The following is a 24861-nucleotide window of genomic DNA, read 5'->3' on the forward strand; positions in this document are numbered from 1 at the left end:
ACTTTTGTACAGTATTGTAAATCTGTGGACACCACACTTTGTTACAACTGATTACAACATTCAGAGTTACTGGCTGATGTGTCCACCTTGAACCTTTCATCAAAGAAGCAAAGAAAACTGATGACTTAATCAAAGATGCAGTTTCATTCTGATTCAAGAAGCTGAAATGCTCAAACTGGAGGTCACATAATACACTGTATTTAATGTAGTGACTGAATAAGAAAACTAAAGAGCTGTGGTGCCTTCTAATCCACGAGTCTCCTGAAATCAATTTCCCAGTTCAGACAAAGGACGGGCACGAGTAGGAAATTATTAATAGAGCAAAGTATAATTGATAAGTTAATTATTCATAACCCCTTAAAATTTTGCATGTTCGGACCTGCCAGATGGGATTTCAAGCAGCTTCGTCTTCTTTTGAATATACCTAACCAACATGGATTTAGCTTTCAAGAGATCATTTGGCGCTAAGATAGAGAAACACAAACACACGCACACAGGTAGTGGAGGAAGTCCTTTAATGGCAAGGAAACAGGCAGAACTGGCAGAGGGAGATAAGACCCTCCAGTCGGTGTCCTAAACGTGAAAATAAACAGGAAAAAAAAGGGTGGGGGACCAAAGGAGAAGGAGAGAGAGAGGGGATAGCAGTGGCGGGAGGGGAGAGGGGGTAATGAGTTCTCAGCCATGCAGAATAGCAGTACACCTCATCTCGTTATCCTCTTGTCTGGGTGGTGTTTTTGCTTTGTGAGATAACAAGTGGTTCACTGATTGTGGAGTTAGACAGGCTAAGTATGCTTATTTGTATTTGTTTAGAGGAGAGCTTGTGGTCAGTGCGGCTGTTTTGGTGGACGTGAGGTCTGGTGTCTCGTGTTAAGTCGGCTTATATAACAGGTCGATGTGGAAGTGTTTGTTGTTAGTTAAACTGTGTTAAATGTGTGCTGTATGTCTTCCACAGGCAACATAGTCCTTCGCCTTTGCAGGACATTGTTTGTGTTTAAATATATTTTAATCCTCTTAAAACTTCTTAAACTTCTACGTACTTCCAGTAATTACCATATTTCCATATTCACAGGCCATTATACTTTATTTTGTCTTTTGTCTGACGAGTTCTCGCCTTTACTGAAGGCTGCAGTATATTTCTGCTGCACCAGTCTGCCAGCATTAAAGTGGCACAGCTCCAGCAGTTTCTTATATACAGCTCTGGATGGCAGCCAGTCGCTCAGACCCGCTGCCTCCTCTTCACATGGTGTACGCCACCCAGTAGATCACATTCACCACGGCGAAAGTGAAAGGAAACACGGCCCTGGCATAGATGTCGATGGTATCTGCATCAATGGGCTTGCAGACACACTTGGAACAGCACTTCTTCTTCTCTTCCTCGCGCTCCTCCGGTTGCCTGGATCTTCTCCGCCTCGGCTCCGTCTCCTCCGTTCCACCCTCCCCGGGAATTTCGCTGCTGGAACGCTGGGCTCGACCGTGGCGGCTGGAAATGACCACGCCCTGATTCATGCCGGTGACTGACAGGGAAAACAGAACCATTGCCTGTTTGCCGTTCTTTACAATAGACTGTGGAGAGGAGGAGACAGAGAAGCATCTAAGCATTTACCTGACAGAGCTCTATTCTGGCAAATTTGGCAAAAGTGACAATTCAACCCCTTTGCATTCATGAGGTCTACTACTATAACTTATAACTACTTTATAAGCAAAAGCTCTTAAGTATTTGGTCCATCCTGGTACTTTATATTTCATAATGCTTCATTTTTTTTAAATAAACACACGACTAACCCTAACCCTGTCAGTGGTTAAGGTAAGGGTTAATTGTGTGGTATTAATGATTATCATCTCTTTTGGCAGTTTTGATTACACCGTACTCACTAGAGCATAAGCGATCAGACCAATGTTGTCAGCTCATTTGCAAAACTATTGTTTCTGCATTTGTAATAGACAATTAATATAAATGTAAGTAAAGAAGAGGCACTTCAACCATTTTTTGAGTGTTGATGTTGCATAGTTTGTCCACCAGAGGGCGCTGAGCTGAGTTGAGCGGAAGGTAAACAAGTAAATAAATAACTAAATAAAACAAAGGCTTGAGAAATCTGTTTATGTTTCGTATGTTTGAAAGAAAATTACATCGGCCATTTTATTGTAATATTATATTTTAAAATACTTTGATATCTGCATCAGTATCAATGTAAAATACCCTATATCAGTTTGGCTCCTTTTTTTCCACAATCACTCCACTGCAACATTTAATTTTAATCGCTTCACTGCTCTGACAGGTAATCTGGTACGTTTAATATTTCTGAACTCATAGTTTTATAGCAGGTGCGGCCACTGTTATTCTGAAGGTTTACCTCAGTTATGATGGACACCAGCAACTTAAGAAGCTGACAGTATGATGAGAATCACTATTGCTTCCTGTGGGGCGATCATCTATTTTCCCATTATGGTCTATAGAGATTCATGTCCTGCTGAAGGTCAGTGGGATGGATGCTTGTCAGCACCAAGGCCTGATGTCCGGCCTAGGTTTATGTTTAAGAGGTGCGCACAATTTAGTAGCAACACCCCCACCCTACCGCCCCGAAGCTCCAGATTGAAAGGTCTGCTGACAGGTGTACATGACGGAAATGATCGAATGAGTGATCCTCACCTCGGAGCTGAGCTTGCTGGCCTTGACCTTGGCTTTCTCTTTGAGTCGGTAGTCAGCGTTGTAGTGAGCAAAGGCGTACTCGATGAGGGCCGCGAACACAAACACGTAACAGATCCAGAAGTAGACATCTAACGCCTTGATGGCTGACGCTCGGGGCAAGGACGAGCGAGCGCTTACCATCAGCGTGGTCATGGTTAGAACAGTTGTAATCCCTGAAAACAAAGCAAAAATTTGACTTCTGTGGATGTGGGGCTCTTGATTAGTGTTCTCAGACTGTAGGTTGGTTGGTCCCCTACTGTAGTCTAGACAACAGTATAAACTGTCAGTTAGGTGGTTAATCTAAGGTTTCCTAAGGGAACACTATCCCCTTTCTGTTGGTAGCTTTAAACAAAATGAGGAACAGGATTTTCAAAAATATTTGGTGTACATATTCATCTTTCTCTCAGAGTGAATGTTGCTCATGTCCCATCATCTGGTCCAAATCTTCCATTTAAACTTAAAAAGACAGCCTCATCGGGCTGTCTGATGAGGCTGTCTTTTCTTGCTTTAACTAGAATGTTTGCAGCTCATCAGTGATTCTGTTGGCACATTCTGCAGAATTTTAGTCTTGAGAGGACATGAACGTTTGACTTGTCTCATCCTCATGCGTCAAATTCAAGGCCGGAGGGCCCGGTCCCCCAAAATTTTAATTTAGCCTGCATGCAAATTTAGCATTTTGATATATTTTGGCCCACCAAGTTGTCTAGCTGTTGTCTGCATAGCATGTCCCCCAGTGTGTGCAGCCAAACAGAGGGGCACAACTTCATTGCACCTGCAAGTTAATAAGCTGCTTAACACTGACTGAAACAGACAGGACCATCGAGAGAGGTGGGAACTGAGAAGCTCTTTAGCTGTATCCATACTACATCAAGAAATATATATCTTCTTCTTCTTTGAGTAAAATCTCAACATGAGCAAGCAGAGGGGATGGTTGAGGCAGGTGGGCAATTTTCAGACAGGAAACTGCAAAGTTCAATTGCGAAATTAAGGCTTACGTGCGTCTGATTTCATAGCAGAAGGTAAGGCTGCATGGCATATGTAAAATACTTAATCATAAATCCTTTTTAATTAACAAAAAAATAATAATAATAATAAATACATTTTATTTATAAAGCACCTTTCAAGACACCCAAGGACACTGTACAATAGGATAAAATACATAATAGAACAATGACACAATGAAGGACAATAAAACAAAAGCACAAGATAAAATGAACAAACAGTGGGTTCACAGTGAATATGCAGATTTGAACAGATGGTTTTGAGTTGAGATTTAAACTGGGGGAGAGAACCAATGTTTCTTATATCTGGGGGGTAGAGATAACATATTCAGGCCTGTGAGGACATCTGTGTGAGACCTGAAGAAATATGTGCAGGAACTGAATTAAAGATTTATTATTTTTGCTTTAACATCAGCATGTATTGAGCTATGTTGTATCCTGTGATGGTCATCAATAGGCTGCTATGAGTTCCTTGTAACCACAATGCATTAGTTTGAATGTAACCCCACACGCAGTAAGACTCTAAGAAAAGAAAACTGTCATTTATGTGGTTTAACCTTTCAGAGGACGAACGAGCACCAACCTTCACTGAAATAACCCCTTTCGAAATGTTCAAATATACTTCATCCAATTAATACTAACCTAAGGATACACGAGCAGGAACTGCTGATTGGCTGATCCAAAAGGACACCCAGGACATTGCAACCAGTAATATCGAAGGCATGTACGACTGGATGATGTAGACACCTCGATTACGTCTCAGCTGGAAGCGAAGACTGAGCCTCGGAAAGCGCCCCGCTGTGAAGCAGACAACAAGTCACTTTGTTTCAAACCAAACATGCTAATTATTTATCATAAAGAGGCCATTGTTCTTCACAGGCTCTGACGCTAGGCAACATCTTTTGCCTCGCTTTTGCCCCTAGTGGCACAACTTCAAGATTTAACGCATAAAATGGTGTTGCAGCTGCATCTTCCCAGCAGCTACTGCTCTCATCTCCTAAATCTCCTGCCTGGCTCAGCAGCAAGTCTGCCTTGATGCATTTCGTCTACGAATAGAATACAACCACAGAAGTGCCTCTGGTTGAAAAAAAGAAGTCATGCTTCAAGAAGTATGTGTAGAGTTCTCCAATACAAGAGGGACCAAAGTCCAAAACCACCACATACGTGTAAAACATAATACAGGCACAAAACAACACAAAAGAGGGATGCTCACCTGATTTGAAATTCATCATCTCAGTGTCAAAGCGATAGTCTGTGATGGTGAACTGGGAAAGCTCTAATTTGTCCAAACCGTGAATGTGTCTCTGACTCTCCGACCAGTGATACACAATGTCCTCTGAGGAGTAACCATCTAGAAAAACAACAACAACAACAACAAAGACATTTACCCGTCCAGCCGACACAGATGTGCGAGGTTCGCTCAACATTTAGCATTTTCATCCTGTCACAGACACTGTAACCTTTCACAAATGTCACCGTGCTCGCACAATGAAATGTTTCAGCAATAAACTGAAATAACATTTTTAACCCATAAAGATGAATGTAGGAAAGAAGAAATGAACATTTAAGATAAATCCCAACTCACAGCTTTCCAAATCCAGCATGCATTCCTGTTCGTCCATGGGATACTTGGTAAGGTCCATGTCACACGCCACTGTCGAAGTGATTCTAGGAACAAAACGGCTCGCTTAATCAAACCCTGACATAGATGCTATTACAGTTTCTTCAATTTGTCATTTTTCAAATAAAAACTAATTTTCTTTTATCTTCTTTTTGCATGTTCATCAATACATCCTTCATTATTTAACTCCTGGTATAAAAATCTGACTCTTTTACGAAAAGTCCATTTAGTTACTATTCATGCATTCTTATTTTTATTTTTTTGCTCAAAACAGCCTGCATCCAAACACAGCGCTAATGAGAACTGTTATATTTAACCAAAACAGTGCAGTCTGATCAAAACAATGACGAAAGACAGTGAAAATTTCTGGTGTGCTAAGATGAAACTGCAGAATTGTCTTATAATTTTCTGTAGGCAAAAGAAAGAGAAGACAATGATCTGTTTGTTTATACCGGCTACTATATAGAATCACTCCGTTAGGCTGCAGGCGGATCAGCTTGTTCTCTACGGTCACATCGTGAAACCAAGCAGATTTGGCGTTAACGATGAAGGTGTCGGGCAGCCACAGCTTGTCCACAAACCGACTGTCCAGTCCAAGAGTCTTGTTAGTGTGATTGTAGGACAGGCGGTCATCGTGCCAGCTCTGCCGCAGGAACACAGTCATGGTGTATTCCTGTCAGGAACACCACGGAATGTAAAACGGGAGACAGACTGTTAGGAATATTAGGTTCAATTATATTTACTTTGTATTTTTAAAAATATATTTAATTTATTTCATTATTCTGGACGGTTTTGGGAATAACTTATTTATATAGGAAAAATCGTTGGTGAGATTGTGTCAAAATATGAAATTATTTAGAAAAGAAAAGTAATTACTCAATAAGAATTTTTAGTAAGAAGAGATTTTGGCCCTTCAATTAATGATGAATGCAACATTTAATTAAAGGGTCCAAACACATTTCTTTTCAGACATAACCCTAAAACTGATATCACCGTTAAAATGCTGTTAATTATTGTTATAATCGCAAAATTGAAAAAGAATAATAACTCTTTTGTCACTATATTGTAGATTTGAATTAAATATTTTCTTCCTATTGCAAGAGATTTCAGCAAAATGTGACACTGAACTTCCTACCAAACAGAAATATAGAAAGAAAAGAAAACACAAAAAGCCATCTTCAAACGCCTGGTGAGCCACACAAATGCAGATCTGGCTGCAAATGCAGAAAAACACAACCAAAGAGTGAAATACCGCAATTAGCATCAAACAGCATAAACCACCAGAGAGGAGGCTGAAAAAGAAGCAAACAATGCTGGAGCACACATGCCGCACTGGCTGGTGACGTGAGTAACTACTGTGGTGCTTTTTTACTATTCTGCTTGCATAATTCAGATATTACTGCAGCAGTTCAGTGTCCGGTTGTGTTTTATGTGTCCTCACAGCATAAAAGCAATAAAGCACTTGGCTTTATTGTCTTACTTTGCAGCCTTTCCCTGAATACTGTGCACTTTGTGTTTGTGTTTTAGTTTCATTGCTCTTTTGGCTACCACACTTTGGACTTTATTTCAGATGTTAAGCAAAAAAAAAAACATATTGAATTGAAGCGTTTTAAGATTAAACTCCTTCTTTCATGATAGACATGGCGCCGCTCACGATTACAAGGTTACGCAAAATGATATTTGTGCAAAACATGAATTGCCCCATTGGATTTGATATTTCACTTTACAAAATCCATGAAAGTCTGAAATTATCCAACAACTCGCCCGATGTGTCACAAATGTTCACACTGAATGCGTTTAAACCTTCGAGTGGGATATGTCAGGATTATGCAAATAGTAAATCTTTGATCGTTGCGACAGTTGTGAAGTGATGATAGAGAATCTCGGTGCAGAAAGAAGGAGCGAGTGTCTGTTCTTTACCATGTTGGCTTCAGAGATGTGGTCAATGCTGGCTACTTCTATAGCCATGGCCACGTTCACGGGCGGACCTGCAGAGGAAATGGTGAGAAAAAAAAAGGGCAAACCTTTGCCCTCCCCATCTCAAACACCCACCCACGCCACTTCTCTGATTCCCATTCTGGTCCCTCCCATCCTAACTCCATAACCCATCTGTTTTTCTCCCATCCACCTTCCTCCCACGTCCAAACACTCCTACGGTGCATAGAGATTAAGCATTATCCAGTTTAGCCATGCGAAGTGGCACATCACACAATGGGCATTCATAAACAACACTGGGCTTTCATGGACTTGCACAGAGAGAGCTTCTGCCAACATTCACACGCACGCACACATACGCTGTAGCGTTCACTCAACAGTTTGCCATATGATTAGCATGGAGCGTGCAGCAGTCATCGAATGCTAGAGGGCAGAAACTACAGGGGGGGGGGGGCTCAGTGATGCAGAACAGAAAGGCTATTTAAAATATATTAAACATTAAGGAATCATTTCCCATCATTCAACACCTCCCCATGCCATTTTGGGTAATTTATATTTTCAACACCAAATGCAAGTGAATGGGAAAAGGTTTTCAGTTGTATGCTTATTGTATGTTGATGTAAATGGGAGAGTTTAGAGGGCGATGTGATTCTATTCTCCAGCGCAGGTACAAAGATGACTATAACATTTGTTAAACAGCTATTTTACCAACTCTGGTTAGTAAATATAATAGAAAATATTTCGCTGTATATTAGAATGAAGCACAATGTGTAGCATTACCATAGAAACGTGGCATTGATTTTGTTTGCTACCACTCTAATTATGCAAATAGATTAAAATTCCAGAAAAATGTTTTACAGCATTATCAGTTCAGAAACTTTGCATTTGCAAATAGGCTTTGCACTCTGGAAACCTTGGCAGCACATATTGATGTTTACAGTGGGAAAAGTTGTTACTGTATATTAGTTTCTTGCATTATATAAAAAGAGACTCCACTTCCACTGCAGAACTAATCCTCCCTTACTGTTAAAATGATGTGAGATTGGAAACATTCAGACACTTTGGTTCATAATATGGTTTTCAACTTTCAAATCAGGTTTTGTGTAGTTATCAATTCTTCTAATATTCAGTGTTCAAGTGAGGCGATAACAAGATCCATAAATTTTATGTAAAGAAAAAAATACATTGTGCTTTTTTTATGAAACAATCTGTCTGTCACGTCTTTTCTTTACATCTTGTGCATCACTATCCTTACAAATTATATTTATCTTGCAAAAACATTTTTCATAATTATCATATATTTAAGGCCCTGTTATTGCTCCATATTAATAGCATGGGGTGGGATTTGAGTGAAAGAAACTGCCCCGAAATAACAGACATGATTCCCCAGTGGTCACAACAGCCTTCCATTTAGCTTCCTTTTTCAACACATTAAAATGTGACATAAATAGAAATGCAGTGACCACATGATGTTGCATTATGATTCTCTGCATCATGCACAGGGTGGTATGTGTGTGGCGATAGCGGCACTCTTGCCCCACATTTTCACCTTTCCTCAGCTGAGTTAAGCTGTGAGATTGAGAAATCTATTGCTGTGGTCATTGAATGTTTCACATTTGGCAGCCATTCTTAGCAAATTCTCCAGAGCAGCACACAATGTTTGTGCCACCGCTCCACTCCGGCGTGTCCTCCTGCAAAGCCTCTCTTTAATAAATGTTTTTTGTGTGTGTCCTTAACAAACTGTTCACCTGTCAGCATATGTATTTGTTAGGGGTGCAACGATACACAAAATTCACGGTTCGGTTCGGTTCGATACTTTGGTGTCACGGTTCGATATTTTTTCGATACAAAAAAAATGTTCATGCCTTTTTAATTTGTCATTTATTAAAATTATAAATATATATTTTAACTCAAAAGTACAGTTTTTAAATTTAACCCTAACCCTTGTGCGTGTTTTTTATTTTGACAGCGAATGCGCACCTGCGGACCACTTATGTGCAGCCCTGGTTATTTAGCTCATCATATTGCAGCCACAGAAATTCTTTTGTCCATGAAACCATAAAGCTGCACTTTCTTTTTGCCTTATAGTCTGATTTGTCATAACTTCTCCGTTTTGTGGTAAGCTTTTCTTTGGCTGTCACTTCTTCACCCTGACCTGTCTTATTTGGCTCAGCAGAACTAAAATATATATCTGTCTGTGAAGGTTCTCAGTCATCCAGGTCATCGTAGTCAAATATAAATCCTGCTGCTTTTACACACGGACTCACATAAGCTCAGCGATTCTCTGCGCGATCAACCTCTCACATGTTTAAGCTTGCTGCGGGAGATTTCACTTGTCATGTTTGCATAGTAAGCTAACGATTAATAAGACGATGTCAGAGGAATTGGTGCACAAATTATCATCACTCACAGATCAGTGCTGTCGCTCTCTATACACAGTTCGCACGATTGCAAAGTGAAAGCAAAAAAACAAGCGCAAATTCAAACGCAACTTCAATATGTCACATATTGACAGTGGCTCACCGATGCCAATGACATAATTACCCAGCTACATTTCTGAAAGAATGCAAAAGCATTGACATATATTTTTCCTTCTTACAATAGCCCGACGGGCAGGGAAGAGATAGATTTTTGTAGCCCGACTGAAAAAATCGCTAGCCCCAGGACGTCGGGCTAGCGATATTGCAAGCCCTGTATCTGATTGAGGAATCATGCATCTTTGGAAAAGAGAGTTTATTACAGAGAAATGGCTCTTTCCAAAATAAAAGCTATACTATCCGCTTCTTCTGGGTTATATTCTCAGCAGCATAAGGAGAATCATGTGCTAACAGCTGTCTAAATGACTCGGCTAAAGTTAGTAGCATGCTTGTTGTTTTTGTCTTTGCACTAGGATGATGTCGGCGTAAATGTGCAGTCATATTCGTTGTGTTCCCACTAGTGCTTTCAGGTTAATCTCGTTGAAATGACCTTAACACCACAACATGGCAAATCTCCGTTAACGAGCTACCGCCGATCGCCCCGTGCATGGGGCAAGACGGCCAACACGTTAACGAGCTAACTGCGCTAACACACTAGTTCCCACCCATGTAATTGAGCATTGCATGGCACATCCAACATACTGTTTTACTTTAGTCCATGACTTGCTTACCTTCAGGGTCATACGTCACATGAAAACCAAAAATAATTCCAAACGCCAGATCTGAATGAGGGTGGGGGAGGTGCCCTGCGCTCTTCCTTCTGACTATGCTGTCTGTGTGGAGCGTTCAGTGGATCTGCGCTCGACAGTGCAGCCTAGGCGGAGTAGTCGAACGCAGATTCACTGAGCGCTCCACACAGACAGCATCGTCAGAAGGAAAGTTGATAAAATAAATTACAAATGTTGTATTGTTCGATACATACGCGTACCGAACCGAAAGCACTGTATCGAACGGTTCAATATCGATACGATTATCGTTGCACCCCTAGTATTTGTATGAGGTAAACAGAGCCTTGTTTTAATGTCGTACAGGAAAAGCCAAACCAAAGGCGCCTCTCGGGATAATGGAATTGGAAGATGAAGTGCAATCCATGCTCCTGTACTTAGGACTTCGGTTGGGTGATGCTAAGGATGGCTGTAAATGTGAGGCGGTGAAATGTAACCCAACGCCACAAGCAGTAGATCTCATACTCACCTCCTATCCCAGGGCGAAAATTTCTGGCATAGCCCTTCATTAAATCATCCAGATTAGGTAACCAGGATATTTCAATGTCTGTACCTACATAGTCCCCAACGTCACTCAGCATGGCCCTAAAGAAAACAAACACAGCAGCCTTCAGTGGTTGTCCTGTCACACGTCCACAGGAAAAGCCTGGCAGAACTTCAGATAGAGTTAGTAGCATACGTAAAAGTATCTCAAAATTTGACACAATAACCACTTTTTCAAACATAAATAAGATTCATTATTTAAATCGTTAATTTTTCCTATTACGGAGTTCCACAGGATTCTGTGCTAGGACCAAGTCTATTTGGATTACACTTGATTCCCTTAGGCAGTATTATAAGAAGGCATAGTATACATTTTCATTGCTATGCAGATGATACCCAGGTTTGTCGATCCATGAAGCTAGATGGCACACACCAATTAGCTAAGCTTCTCTTCATTGGCTGCCTGTTAAATCCATAATTAAATTTAAAACCCTTCTTCTCACTTACCAGGTCTTAAATAATCAATCTCCATCTTTTCTTAAAGACCTTATGATACCATATCATCCCAAAAGAGCACTTCACTCTCAGACTGCAGACGTACTTGGATATTTCAAAGTAGAATGGGAGGCTTTCAGGCCCCTCTTCTGTAGAGCCAGCTCCCAGGTTGGATTCAGGAGAGACACACCATCTCTACTTTTAAGATTAGGCTTAATACTTTCCATCTTAAAAAAGCATATAGTTAGAGCTGGATCAGAAGACCCTGACCAACCCTTAGTTACGCTGCAATAGGCCTATACTGCTGAGGGTTTCCCACGAGGCACAGAATATTTCTTCCTTACTCACCTTTTTTCTTTCGCTATGTATTTATACACCACCTTGCAAATAATCATTATTTATTATTAATCTCTGACCATCTTCCAAAGCGTGTTGTTTGGTCATGGCAGATCGCTGATCCTCGCTAAGCCTGGTTCTTCCTGTTAAGAGGGAGTTTTTCCTTCCCACTGTCACTAAGGCGTCATCTGATTGTTGGGGTTGGCTCTCTGTTATTTTGGGTATTTACCTTAGAATATCAAACGCCTTGAGGTGACTGTTGTTATAAAATTAATTGAAGTGAATTTCATTTGATTAAAGTAATTTAGACTCAGGTCACACTTATATCAGTGTTGGCAACAGAGAACCTTAGGGATCTTTGTGTCTAGTGAAGTGTACCCACACTTGACTATGCTGTGGAAAAATCTCGAGCAACCTTTCATCTCTTTAAAGTTTGTCAGAAAAACGTAACATAGGTGCACTTAAAATGTACACGGAAATATAGTATATAAGGTAAAAATTGAATGTGTGCGATTCTAATGCTTGAAAATTAATACTTGGTATGACCACTTTTATTCTTCAACACAGGCTTGGACAGGCTTTCTCATAATTTCTTTAGCTAGTATTCAGGAATAGTTCTCCAGGCTTCCTGAAGGGCGTTCTGAGCTCTTCTTTATATGTTGGCTGCCATTATCGTGGAAGTCTTTGTCAATCAGATCCTTCCAGATGGTACTGGTGGTGGATCCCTAACACCACTGGTTGAAATGGAACCTTAGCCCACAATACAGTTTCCACCATGTTAGGTTTTTGCTAGATTTTTTCCTGTTTGAATTTCAGATAGTGGTATTCTACTGTATATAGATTTTAGACGTGCAACTTCTTCTTTTATCCTTCACTTGTCTAGTTGTCTAGTAAATTTTTAACAACACACTGCACTCTATGCTGAAATATGCCAGGTTTTCATGTAATAGCTCTTTGGGAATCAGCTTTTTAGTGCAAAAATGCAACTTCGTGCCTTTTGAACTGTGTTAGTTTATCAAAAAACTGGGAGCAAATTATATATTTTGTATAATCCTGACACGCTACTAGCAAGAAAATTGCCTCTTTGCTAAATTTTATGCTCGAATGATTCATAGGTGAGTTTTAAGTGGCTTAACAAAAAATAAGAAAGTTCCTCTGAAAATGCTCAGGTCAAGAACTGGACTGAAAATGAGTCAGAAAGCAGACAGTGCAAAAGAAAAAAAAAGGATCAGAAGACCTTCAGACTGAAGAAGAAGCCTGAAGAATTGTTGCTCAAGACCAGTTTAAAAATGACTAGAAAGTCTGGCTCTTTGACAGCAAATTATAAAGAAGTGAGGCATGATTCAAGAATTCTGCACAGTATTGTAAATGTCTAATTGTATCTGTGATCTATTGCCACTGTGATCTTTGTGTTTCTTTGTGCAACTCTGTGTGTGCCTGTAATATGTGAGAGACTTTCCCTTGACATTCATACAAAGGCTCCTTGAGGAGGAGCCCTCTCTTCTGAATTGACGACAATATAAAATGATGAAAGCCCCCCTGTTATGGCAAAACATAGATCAAATGTCACTCTCATAAACAATTATGCTGAGCAACTCATACAGAGCACGAGATTTATGTCCAGTCATAATCAGCAGTTCAGTTTTGTGTTTGTAAATGTCACCAGGTCCATCACAGCAGAAGTGACCAGGTCGTGCATCCAGACATGAAGCTGAAATGTTCAGAATCTGTCAGATTAATGGAAGGAATTCATGTTAGCCGTTGACTATCCTGTAATCGAGGCCGGCCAGTATACAATTTGTAGTACCAGTACCTATATGGGGTGATTTATAAGCCAATATTCCAATATATAGCCCAATATTTTTTATTCTTTCAGACACACAAACCACAAATGCTCTTTTTCTGACGTTGTATTTTTTACTCAGTTATTTGTATTTTATAACGAATAAAACGTGTGTGTTTTTTAATATCTTGCTGCATTTTGTATAAGTTGATACTCAAGTTTTAAAAAAACAAGCAAAACTAAAGCTATTCTGTTATACCTGTATGCAAAAAATACACTGCACCCAAAATATTTCATAGATGAGCAATACTGATCAATCTAATAAACTTAAATCCTGAACATCCTCCCTATTCTGGTATTTTAAAGAGTACAACCTAACTAATAGGGTTGCCAACTCCCAGCCAAAACAAAAGGGGAACCACACCCCACCCTCCACCTAATAATGCTTAATTAACGTAATCGACTTTAATTTAATGCACGTGTTAAAAATTTTTTTTAAATGCACAGAAATCAATTATTTTTCTACAATAATTAGATTCAACATCTTTCTTCAACAGAACTGCAGACTGTACAGATGGTATCTTCCCAAAGGAAAAAGTACTATAGCTTACTAGGGTATATATTAGACTTAATAGTTACTATATACAATAACGTATTTCTATACATTTTACATCAGATGAATACTTTGGTTGTAAGATTCAGATAATTATTTATTACAAGCTAGACATGAGAATAAGAAAGAAAAGTATTTCTTTGTGACCCCCTTTCCCTGTTAATGCCCTACCTGCCCCCCTGGCTAAACCTTGCTAGGCCCGCCCCTGCACAGTTACCATTCTAACAACAGCTTATCAAGCTTAAAGGTGCTGCTGTTGTGTATCCACTGGTTTCCTCTTTCTGGTGCAAAGTGGGCCAAAAACAAACAAGAGAGACGGGAGTCACGACAGAAAAGCCGATCAGCTGATCATTGATCAGTTTCATGATTGAAGTAGCAGCAGGAGAGGGAGAGAGAGAGGCAGTCGCTCCATATACAGTATCGGTTGGTAAGCTTAACGTGGGAATGCTTTAGAAACATTCAGAGATTAACTTACAAACTTGCTTTACTTCTCTGGGATAACTTTCTCGGAGATGAAATGCTGGTTTGGTAGCGAGGCTCTAAATGCTCAACCAGACCGCCGACTGGTCTCGCACGTCACATCCGCTCTATCACGTGATGCATACTCCTCCGACGTGCTAAGGTTATGAGCTGAGTTATGCCATGTCGCACGTTTTGTGAGGTGCTTTTGTGATATTTAATGGATATTATTACATTTTTTATTTCTCTCCGATATCTAATCCAGTAATTTAGGTCAGCATCGCACCGATACCGATATGTGATATCGGTGATATCCATCTCTACTTTTCAACTGTATAAAATTGGAGGGAAAATATTTGATGTAACAAAAGGTCCCCAAAAAAAGAGCAACGTGAGCTCAAATTGTTAATCGTTTGCAGATGTTTACACATTTACATGACATAGAGTAACAGGGTAATAGTCAAGCCCCAGCAGCTACCACCAGCTAAAAACAGAAATAGTTCTCTTTTTAGCTGACTAAAGCAAACAATAGGGAAACAAAGAGGAAAAAGAGAGAAGGAAAAGGCTAAGGGAGTTGAAAATGAAGTCATCCATACCGGCTACACCTTCTACTTTTAATTTAGTGCTTTTATAAAAGACTGATGCTGCTTTAAATACAGTGTTTATTTATGAAAATGAAGGAACCTTCACTTTAATTATCATTTTTAGTCCTATAACTTGTCAGCATGTGCTTTTGAAAAAGATGGAGCGCAAAAACACGACTTTTATTAATAACATGTTTTCCAAAACTCTCTTGCATCCTTGAATTATTCATCGCTGATTTAGGAAATCACATTTTCTCAAGATTCAAACATTAAGAAAAAAACGTGTGTGTGCAATTATTTGGTCATTTATTTTCACCCAAAGCAACTCGTCCTTTGTTTGTTTGTTTTGTTTCCTCTTTGCATGAAAATGATTAAATCCTGAATGTCAAAGATGCTGAATGTCAGCGCAAAATTACATCTCTCAGGGGTGTCCTTTCAAAAAGTTTTTTTTTTAAAAAGTCTGTGCTTGTTTCAGCATTCAAAAGCCACGCTGATTAAAGCCTGGCTGACATATTTTTCCTCAGTCGTGTTTCCACAGCGTGCTTTTGTCCACAAGGAGTCTGACAGCAGATCCAAATCTAACAGCGTAGCCTCAGATTCCACACAGCGCATAATAAACAAAATGCTGCGCCTCACTCCACAAACCTCCAAATCGCTGTATTTCACTGAAAATAGGCTCTCATTACACTGTGGACTTTTATTCTGAACAACATACCTTTGTGCATGCATTGTTTTGCATTCAATTCAAACTGCCCCCATGCACTGCCACCTCTGTGTATGTGCCAGGAGCGGAATAACAGCAACATTTAAAGCTATTGTCTGTTTTAAGGATCCGGAAATCACTTAGTGCTGCCTGAGGGCAGAAAGGTAACACTGTGAGCAGCAACAGCAGGAGCCTCTGTGAAGGATTTCACAAACGTAGCACAGCTGAGATACCACCAGGTGGCAGTTTTGTATTCTGAAACACTCATACACAGATCCATACACATAGATTTAGAGGGGAGTTTAAAAATGAGAAGTCCATGTTGAAAAGAGGCATGGCTTGTTAGACATCACCATGAAAAAGACACATGGAGATGAATCAAATGTTAGAAGCAAAGCTATCGTGCAAAATTGAAGGTGCTGACTGTTTTTGCTACAAACAAATACGATTTTTCTGACATCCAAAGGCCGGCGGTGGGGGTATCGACAGGGAAATGGACCGCATGGGGGGTTCGTGGAAGGTGTTCAGATCGTTCGACAATGAAAAGCCGCGAGCTGACCTTTGAAATCGGGCTGACATTTGAAGAAAGTCGACGTGCCCGAGAGCACAGCATTATGCCATACGGAAACTATTCACCAAAATGTAACGGCTGGTTAACTGAATATGAAATAAAATAAATAAACATTTCTGCCATGCCATTAACATTTTCTCGGTGGATCTGTTTTGCAGAGGCAGATGTATTTTTAGTCTGGCAATCACTGTCATGACTAAAAAAATGGGAGCACTGAGTGAATTAATTAATCACTAAGTGACTCCTGGATTTCTGCGCTAATTGGGAGTTTCTAAATCTGGAAATAAAGAGCGTTTCTTTCAAGTCATTTGTTAACACACCAAGGTCAAACAGACCTCTGTCTGGAGAGGAGGAGAAAGCGGGTGGAAATGTATATCACACAAATCCTATAGTAGAACTCTATTTATTGCAATTTAACACTCATTTTACAGTTGTTAACTGTTTTAGGATTTAAAGATTTAAGGCCCTGGTGCCTTTATTCTCTGCAGTTCCCACACAGCTGTGAATATTTAGTGTGAAGGAGTTGTATGTAATAACTAAGACTCTTTTCTGTCATGGTGTGGTTGTTGCACAGCATCTTTTTTTAATTTTTCTCCCTCTTTATATGATGGGGGCTGCTCGTGTGCAGCGCTGCTTCGATTTACTCTAAAACACATGCGAAGAAATGTTAATCCAAGGGTCCAAAATCCCGACTAAAAGCTTTTATCGACTCAATTAATCTGGCTTTACTGACTTTCACATATACATATATAATTTTTCACATTTGCCACAGATTATTGCTTTTATTGCAAGCTGTTCTCTTAACACCAAATGTTCTCCTTCTCTACAAACATATCAGTTTGCTTAAGGAGGAAAAAACAACTTCACTTCTTCTCCAAAGAAAAATCAAATGTATTCTGTTGAAAGACGCACTGGTCTGAACATTTGATTGCTTTCTTGGATTTACGAAACATTTGCGCCTCTTCATTTTCCCACCCCTCCATCCATGACAAGCAGTTGAGAGGGTGTGCATTTGCAGACGCTCCTAATCCTTCTATATTTCGCTTTCACTAAACGTCTCTCTCAGGGCTCGGATCTGCCGTCTGTTTGTGAGCTAACATTAAACAGTTGGGGAGAAAAACAAAGAGAAGCGGCTTCACTCAAATTTATGGTGTCTTTTTGTGTATGCAAAGCACAGCACACACCAACAACCCTAATCAGTATCGTATAATCGCTCAAATCGATACCTGGACTACCTATCAGCGCCCTGATCTAACTGTTTCTATTAGTTCTGTGGTGAAATGAATCAAACTGGGATAAATATTAAATAAAACATGAATAAATAGATAGTTAAATCACTGAACAGCTGCTTCACATTTATAGGTGTGGGTTTCTAACGGTGTTCGCACTGCATTAGCAGTCATAATTAAGGGTCTGTGCTGCGCTGCCATGCGGCAAACAGATGTTTTATTGACCAGATTTGCACTCAAATAATGTTTGTCAGTCTTAATCGCATTCCAGAGTGCTCCATTTCCTTCTGCACATCCATTTTTTTTAATACAAGTATCAATAGATAATGTAGAGTACATTCAAAAGAAAGAGTCCCAAATTTAAAAACAAACTTCTTTTTTTTCTTGTTAAAAGTATTCAAGTTTCTCCCAACATTTGTGTTTTTAAACATTAAAGTTTCTAATGTCTAAGAATATATATTTTTATACTAATAATAATTTGTGTTAGCGAGTGTGGCATTGTTTATTTATTTGCTTATCACTGCGAGCATTTTGAAAGCTTAAAAATTATTCTATCATTAAAACTATTTCTTCATTATGATGGTAAAAAGCAACATTTATCCCCATTAGACAGAGTTGGGCTTGGTGGGGCGGATTGTTGTGATAACTGGGGGTTAAATTAGGGTTTGGCAGGTGGAGGAAACACTGAGATCAGGTGTAGTCATGCATCACGGGGAAAAGAATTAATTATAAGTCACAAAGCCGTCTTTCTGCAAGGCTGTGATTGGCTGACCTGTGCACCAGTGTCACTGCTTTTTGTGGAATTAGCCAACTGAAGCTTACAAGATGTAAACAGTTGTTTCGTGAGCTATATGTGCTAAAGTGCCTGCTATGTTCATGCAACCTTTGAATAAAACAAAATAAAATTAGTATACTTGACAAAAAACATAATTCAGCAACACGTCGTGTATAGATCGTTCCTTTAACCCTCAATGATTAGGTAATGCATGGACAAATTACTGCTTTATCTTTCACTTTATCTCTTTCCTGTATGATGGTCTAGAACTGAAGTTTATCCAAGCTAAAAAAAAAAGCGAAAGGAATAGAAAAAGAAGAAAAAGATCATTTATGGTAGACTAAATTTATGTCTGAAACAAAAAAAAGATAAGTTGCTGTTTCTAAATCTGTGAGCCTTGCACCCTTTCCATTTCTTCTCATTGATACCAAGACATGTGTTGCTCTCCTCCCTCTGCAGGAAGCTCAAAGGTCAGCTGCAAGACAGCTGGGAGGGATTCGATGTCTTGCTCAAGGGCACTTCATATGTATGAATCCTGATACTCTAGTTACATAATGGTGTCTCTAAACACAGGGCTTCAGTCTCTGCCTCTCATAAAAATAAAATAAAAAAACTGTGATGGAGTCTGTGGGATGATCATGCTGTACAGTGCTGCTGTTAGAGAGGTCCTTATCTGAACGGAAAATGCTGCAGGACTCGCGTTCAGGTCAGTGAATATCCTGCGCTATTTTAAAGAGCCCGAAGACCCAGAACATCTCCAAACTCGGATAGTTTGTCACGGACTAGCTTTCGTCACACATCACGTTGCCGACACATCACACCTCCGCTGGATAAAATAAAGCAAATCATTTTGACATTTGCTTTGAATATAATGATCATAGAAGGAACTGCAGGAAATGCACAGGAAATTCTGTTACGCACTGGTTTCCAAAGCACTCACATTACAGTTTGAGTGTAACCAGTGCAAAATACCCAACGCAGAACTGCTGTATCACAGCCTTGTCCATTCTCATGGGGATTAGATACTGCTGGTATTTATCATTAGGTTAATTTCATTGCGTTTAACATACTTATCAAAGTGACATGCAAACTGCTAAATAAATTCATGTATAATTATCTAGAAATTAATGAAATCAGCAAAACTCTCCTAAACTGTTTCCTTTTCCCATTTACGTGTGATATGTCAACATAAATTGAGTAGGCGGCTTCTAGCTGAGGCGCTGAGGTGTGCCTGCATCACCCTGTAGCCAGCTCACAGTCAGGCTTCGGAGCCAGCTCATGCAGCCGGGGGAACATGATCAAAACACAGCGTTACTGGAAAATGTAGTCTCCGGACGGTGGGGGGATTTATCCGCTGAGTCAGTCTCTCATGCGGATTAGTCAGGACAAGGGCTTCACCTGAGTGCAGGTTTAAGGACAAGTGTGACAAGCCAGAAAAGATGATAAAATGTGGAGTTTAAATCCTCCTGCATGAAGCAGGGGCAGCCACCTGCTCCTAAACTACACGTCCGCATGAAAACAAAGGTGGGGAGTGACCTCCTGTGCATGTCCTTCTGAAAAGGTAAATAATGACACTAAAATTCTCTTCCCGGGTGTGCTCTAAGCTAAACTGCTCGACTAGCAGTTAAAATAAAATATGATTAGCTGCATCGTGGGGCCAGGTTGACCTGCAGCAAGGCCCCGAGAATAGGATGGACCCACACTCCTTACAATCTGTGCATTTTAGTCCATAAATGCCACAACTGGGCTCTTAAAGAGTGCTTTAGACTCAGCTTTGCTCTGTCAGTAATCCAACACTTTTCCCCGGGGGGTTAGTCAGCCTGCAGGTGAGTCTCTTGTTCTATTTGTGTTCAGTTTTTAATGCATTTCGTTTACAACAAAGGCCCTATTTAAAGGAGGCCTTATATACTTAATAGACTGGAGCTCAGGAGGTAGAACAGGTCATCTGCTAATCACAAAGTTGTTGGTTTGATCCCTGGCTGCTCCAGTCTGGATGCCAAAGTACCCTCAGGCAAGATACCAAAACCCAAGTTTCTCTCTGATGCGTTCAGAGTGTGAATGTTAGACAGAAAAGCATTCAGATATAGAAAAAAGTGCATGGGTATGAATGAGTGAACAATGTGTGTTGTGTAAATCACTTTAAGTGCTTAAGTATAGTAGAAAAGCACTGCATGAAAACCAATCCATTTACCATTTGCTCATAACTTGGAGTTTACTAAAATGGCTTTGTATTTACAACTCAAACTAATCCTTACATCAGATCCTTATCATCCATTTTAACTCATTTCCCACTCTCTTTAAGCTAACTTTTATACAATTGGCTAGGTTTGAACAGCATGTCAGCGGGTCTTCTGCGCTCACAGCCAGCCACACTGTATTAAGGATATCCCTCTATGAGGACATTAAACTCTGAGAAGTAGAAAATCTGAGAAGTATCAAGCCTAAACTTTGAGTTCACAGGGATTATGTGTGCATTACTTCATTATTTAATATGAGAATCCACCACAATTACCAGTATAAATAAGAGAGGAGAAAATGTAATGCATAATAGGACTGCTTAAATCTCTTTTGGTCCTCATTTCTTTCAAAGATTAGCTTTGCTGGACTTAATCAGTATTTTTTTTCTCCCCCGCACTCTTATTGTCACATTTCTTGGTCTTTGAGATATCGCTGTTGTAGCGCACAATCTGTGAATCTCCTTTCAACCTCCAGTCAGCTGGTGATAACCACACACCGACATGCATGAAAGTATTATGTGTAATCTGGCTGTGCAGCCACCTGTGTCGGTATGTTCAGCTATCTTTAGTAGCACCTGCGTGTCACGGGAGTCGGGTCTGGTTAGAGTTTTGATTTATGTTCCTGTCTTTGTGACCAGATAGCAGCCTCGCTGTTGACTTATCTCCTGCAATCAGAGCTGAATGAAGTCTAATTATAATAACACTGCAGACTCGACACTTTATATAGCTGCTGCGTCACAATAAAGTCTTACAACTGGTAAACCACTGGAAGTCAGGTTAATCATGTATATGGATTTTTTTTTTTGTCAGTGTCAGTTCTGAAATAATGACCTAGCTGACCTTTCAAGGTTTCGTTTCTTTTTAAAAACATGATCTTTGGCCCTTGTGATAGAAATCCACTGTGGACTGTGACAGCAGCAAGAACACGGGTGGAATTAATGACTAGACATACATATAACAGAGCCACCATTATTATATTAGTCATACCTTTGCTGGTACAAAAAAGACTAAAACACATTAATCCTTTTTCATAGTGACAAAAGCTAATGAAAAGGCTTAGCCTGTGTTTGAATCAACTCAACCAGTGTAGTGCAGTAAATTAACTCCCTGCCATCTTGTATGAATGTCAGTTCTGTACAGTTCCCTTAATGTTTCCCACACTGGAAGAAAGCAATGCATCGCCCATTATGACAGGTTCACTGCATTTTGCTAACAAGCCCGATCCAATCAAAAATCAAAAATCTGCAATTTGTAGACATGAAAATTTAAACTGTCATGCAACACTTGCAGAAAATTATACAGTCGATCATTTGCAATATTCGTGCACTGAGGCAGAGGTGAATGAGGTGGGGATTAGCGTTAGTCGCTTTCTTAACTCACTCTGTATTCCAGGTGTCGTGCCAAAAAGTGACTCCTGATGTTTCGGTGTGGTTTTTATGTCTAATATATTTGCTTGTATTGGTACATATCTGTATACAACATGACTGACAAAATGAGTTAAATATAAAATAAAGAAGGAAAGAAAAAAATGAGCTGTTTCGCAGGTATCTTTGTGACTGTGTGTTATTCCAGCGCTTTTTGGTGCCTTAAAGTACGTTTATAGAACTGAAGTGTTGTGTTTCTTCCTATTTCTGCTGCCCTCTTTGTCAAATCTCTCTTGAAAACAACACTTTTAATATCAGTGACACTTTCATCTGCAGAAATAAAAAATGTGTAAAAAAAGACATGTCACTTTAGTAAAGTGCAGCTTCTACATTGTGACAGCAATGTTCTCCCTGGCTTAAAGTGACTTGATATTATTAATGAGAGATATGTGTGAGAGAGTACAGGCCAACAACTTATTTGCAATGGTTTAAATACTACCAGGCACTTTTTGTGAAATACCCGAAGACCTAAATCTTTAAAAACAAGTTGTACATTATAGTTTTACTTTTCTAAAACGACTAAGATCATCCCTGAAAAGATTAAGCATGATAGATTTTTAAAAGCATTTACTGGGCAGTACTTTCAGGGATGGATTAACACATATCTGGCACTCTATTTAACAGTTACCATTTCAAGACAATTTTTATCTCGGGCTACTGATGACCAAAGGATGATGCTTTTCTCTACTACGCAATAGCATGTTTTCTAGCCCACTCCTCTGTTACAGACATTATACAGTCCATTTAGATGCAGATTGTACTCTGTAAAGTGAAGGGTAAGTGACACTTCAGCTGTAAAGAAAAAACTGTGAAATTCATGCAACACCAAAGGTGGTGAGGCGCAACTTAGCTAAGCAACTTTTGTGAAATGGATAAACGAGGAGCTAAAAAAAGAGAATCAGGGTGATTCTGTGCAGAGCAGGAGCGAGGAAAGAAAGCGGCGTGCAGGTTTCCTCTGCAAAGTGTGTGTGTGTGTGTGTGTGTGTGTGTGTGTGTGTGTGTGTGTGTGTGTGTGTGTGTGTGTGTGTGTGTGTGTGTGTGTGTGTGTGTGAGAGAGAGAGAGAAAGAGAGAGAGATGACACATAATGAGGTGCAAGAAAAAGCCTACACTCTGCATTGTACTGAGAACAAAATAATAATAACAGCAGTGACTGGAGGCAGGAAAATCCAATTACAATAGCTATTACTCCCTCTACTGGTGAACAGCCAAGAGGGACAATAGAGGTGATTTTCCCCAATTTTCCTCAGAGTTTCACCCTTTGCCCTTTTCAGTGTGAAAGCAAGTACTGAAACTGAAGCTCTGTAGTAGATGCTGATTATACCGCGAACTGAATGCCGATGAATGCAGGCCTCTGTCAAAAACGAAGCACTGTAAACTAGTTTAGACAGACCTGACCTGCTCCTTGGTGAGAAGGTAATTTATCCTCAGAGTCAGCACAATGGTCCTGATAAATCTTTTCAAATGGCTGAAATCTGAACCGCTGCTGAATAGGACTGGATCACTCTTAAGATTTTTTTTTACCTTATAATACACAACCTGGAATAATCCTACTTCAGAGACGCATTCACGACTGAAGCTCCCAGCAGCACCTACACCTTTTTTTTTTATTTAACCTCCCAAATTGAGCACCTTAGTGATATTCTATTTAAATGTACTGTGTTTACTGCAGTATGAGGCCTGCATCATGGGATCATCTGATGTATTTGATCCCTTACGTGGCAGATAATGTCACCCCCTGGAGGTTCGTGACATTATCTGACACGCGCGCGCGCACGCAAACGCTTCCACTCAGCTGGTATTCATCACCAGGGGAGGGGGGATAGAAAACAATCACCTCTTACTATGCATATGCATTATGCAAATGGTGTCATCAGGTTCATGCAAGCGGGGAAGAAAGCAGACTTCAGATTGTGGGTGTCTATAAGTAGTTTTATGTAAGCCTGTAGAAGTCCGTTTATCCACGAGTGAACGTGAGTTTTGCTAGCACTGAGTCGTGGGAGGCGGTTGCACAACAAGCAGGACTTCAACTGACGCGAGACTTTAAATCAATAAGAAGAGCAGTTTATTGCTCCTAAATAGATGATATCACAGTGCCTTTCCTTGTTTTATCGTTCTAGTTTGTTGCTTTCTTATTATTATTAATACCGTTTATAATTTGACGGCTAACTTCTTCCGGAATATTCATAGCGCTCCGCAGTGGGAAGCACATAAGACACCTGCAAGAAGTTAAAAAAAAACAAACAAAAGCACAGCTGATCTCACCTGGTGAAAATATCTCCTCCGACGAAGAGCAGAGCGAGACTCGAAAACAGGAAAGTTGGGATCTCCATTCCACACGCTGTCAGATTAATATATGCGTAATGCTAAGAGAAAAGTTCCCCCGCAATGTAATTCGACGACAAAGCCCACAAGAGGATTTTTTTGTTAGCTTTTTTTGTTTGTTTTTTAGTTATTATTATTTTAGTGCGCTCTCCTCCAGATCCAGCGCCGCGGAGAACAAAGTAAAGTGTGGTGGTGAAGGTGATGGTGACCCCATGGTCGTGAGCTCCCCGATTCCTCCGCGTCCAGGAGCGCACAAGAGAAGAGCGCGCTTATGAAAAAGATGAAGACAAAACTCCGGGTCCGACCGAAACAAGGAGCCGATCCACCGCCTGACATCCACCAACAGCGCAGAAAGCGAGTGAGAGAGAAAAGGATGGAGAGAGGCAGAGGGAGAGAAAGAG

At 40.1% G+C, this 24861-nt stretch overlaps 1 protein-coding gene across 3 annotated transcripts; it reads right to left on the reverse strand.

Annotated features, from left to right (window-relative positions):
* Positions 1 to 510: 510 nt before the first annotated feature.
* On the reverse strand, positions 511 to 24815 carry gabrd (gamma-aminobutyric acid type A receptor subunit delta). 3 transcript variants are annotated; one of them, XM_080900045.1, is made up of 9 exons: positions 24401 to 24815; positions 10999 to 11030; positions 7229 to 7296; positions 5761 to 5981; positions 5273 to 5355; positions 4901 to 5038; positions 4330 to 4485; positions 2648 to 2859; positions 511 to 1563 (listed from the first exon to the last, which is right to left on the reverse strand). In XM_080900045.1, the coding sequence occupies exons 1-9, from the start codon at positions 24466 to 24468 to the stop codon at positions 1237 to 1239; spliced, it is 1305 nt and encodes a 434-aa protein (XP_080756171.1). In that variant the 5' UTR covers positions 24469 to 24815; the 3' UTR covers positions 511 to 1236. The 3 variants fall into 3 exon arrangements, with proteins under 3 accessions (XP_080756171.1, XP_080756170.1, XP_080756172.1); XM_080900044.1 differs by having other exon boundaries at positions 10915 to 11030; XM_080900046.1 differs by lacking the exon at positions 10999 to 11030.
* Positions 24816 to 24861: the final 46 nt, after the last annotated feature.

Source organism: Rhamphochromis sp. 'chilingali', assembly GCF_963969265.1.
Source record: "Rhamphochromis sp. 'chilingali' genome assembly, chromosome: 12".
NCBI lineage: Eukaryota > Metazoa > Chordata > Actinopteri > Cichliformes > Cichlidae > Rhamphochromis > Rhamphochromis sp. 'chilingali'.

Bases quoted from the DNA above. Each gene is read 5' to 3' on its own strand.
- gabrd (XM_080900044.1), bottom strand. From the start codon at position 24,468: ATGGAGATCCCAACTTTCCTGTTTTCGAGTCTCGCTCTGCTCTTCGTC. The intron at 7,297-10,914 runs GTGAGTATGAGA...TTTCCTCTGCAG, and splicing joins TTTTCGCCCTGGGATAGGAG to GTCCGCCCGTGAACGTGGCC. The intron at 5,356-5,760 runs GTATAAACAAAC...TTTTGTTCCTAG, and splicing joins GTGATTCTATATAGTAGCCG to AATCACTTCGACAGTGGCGT.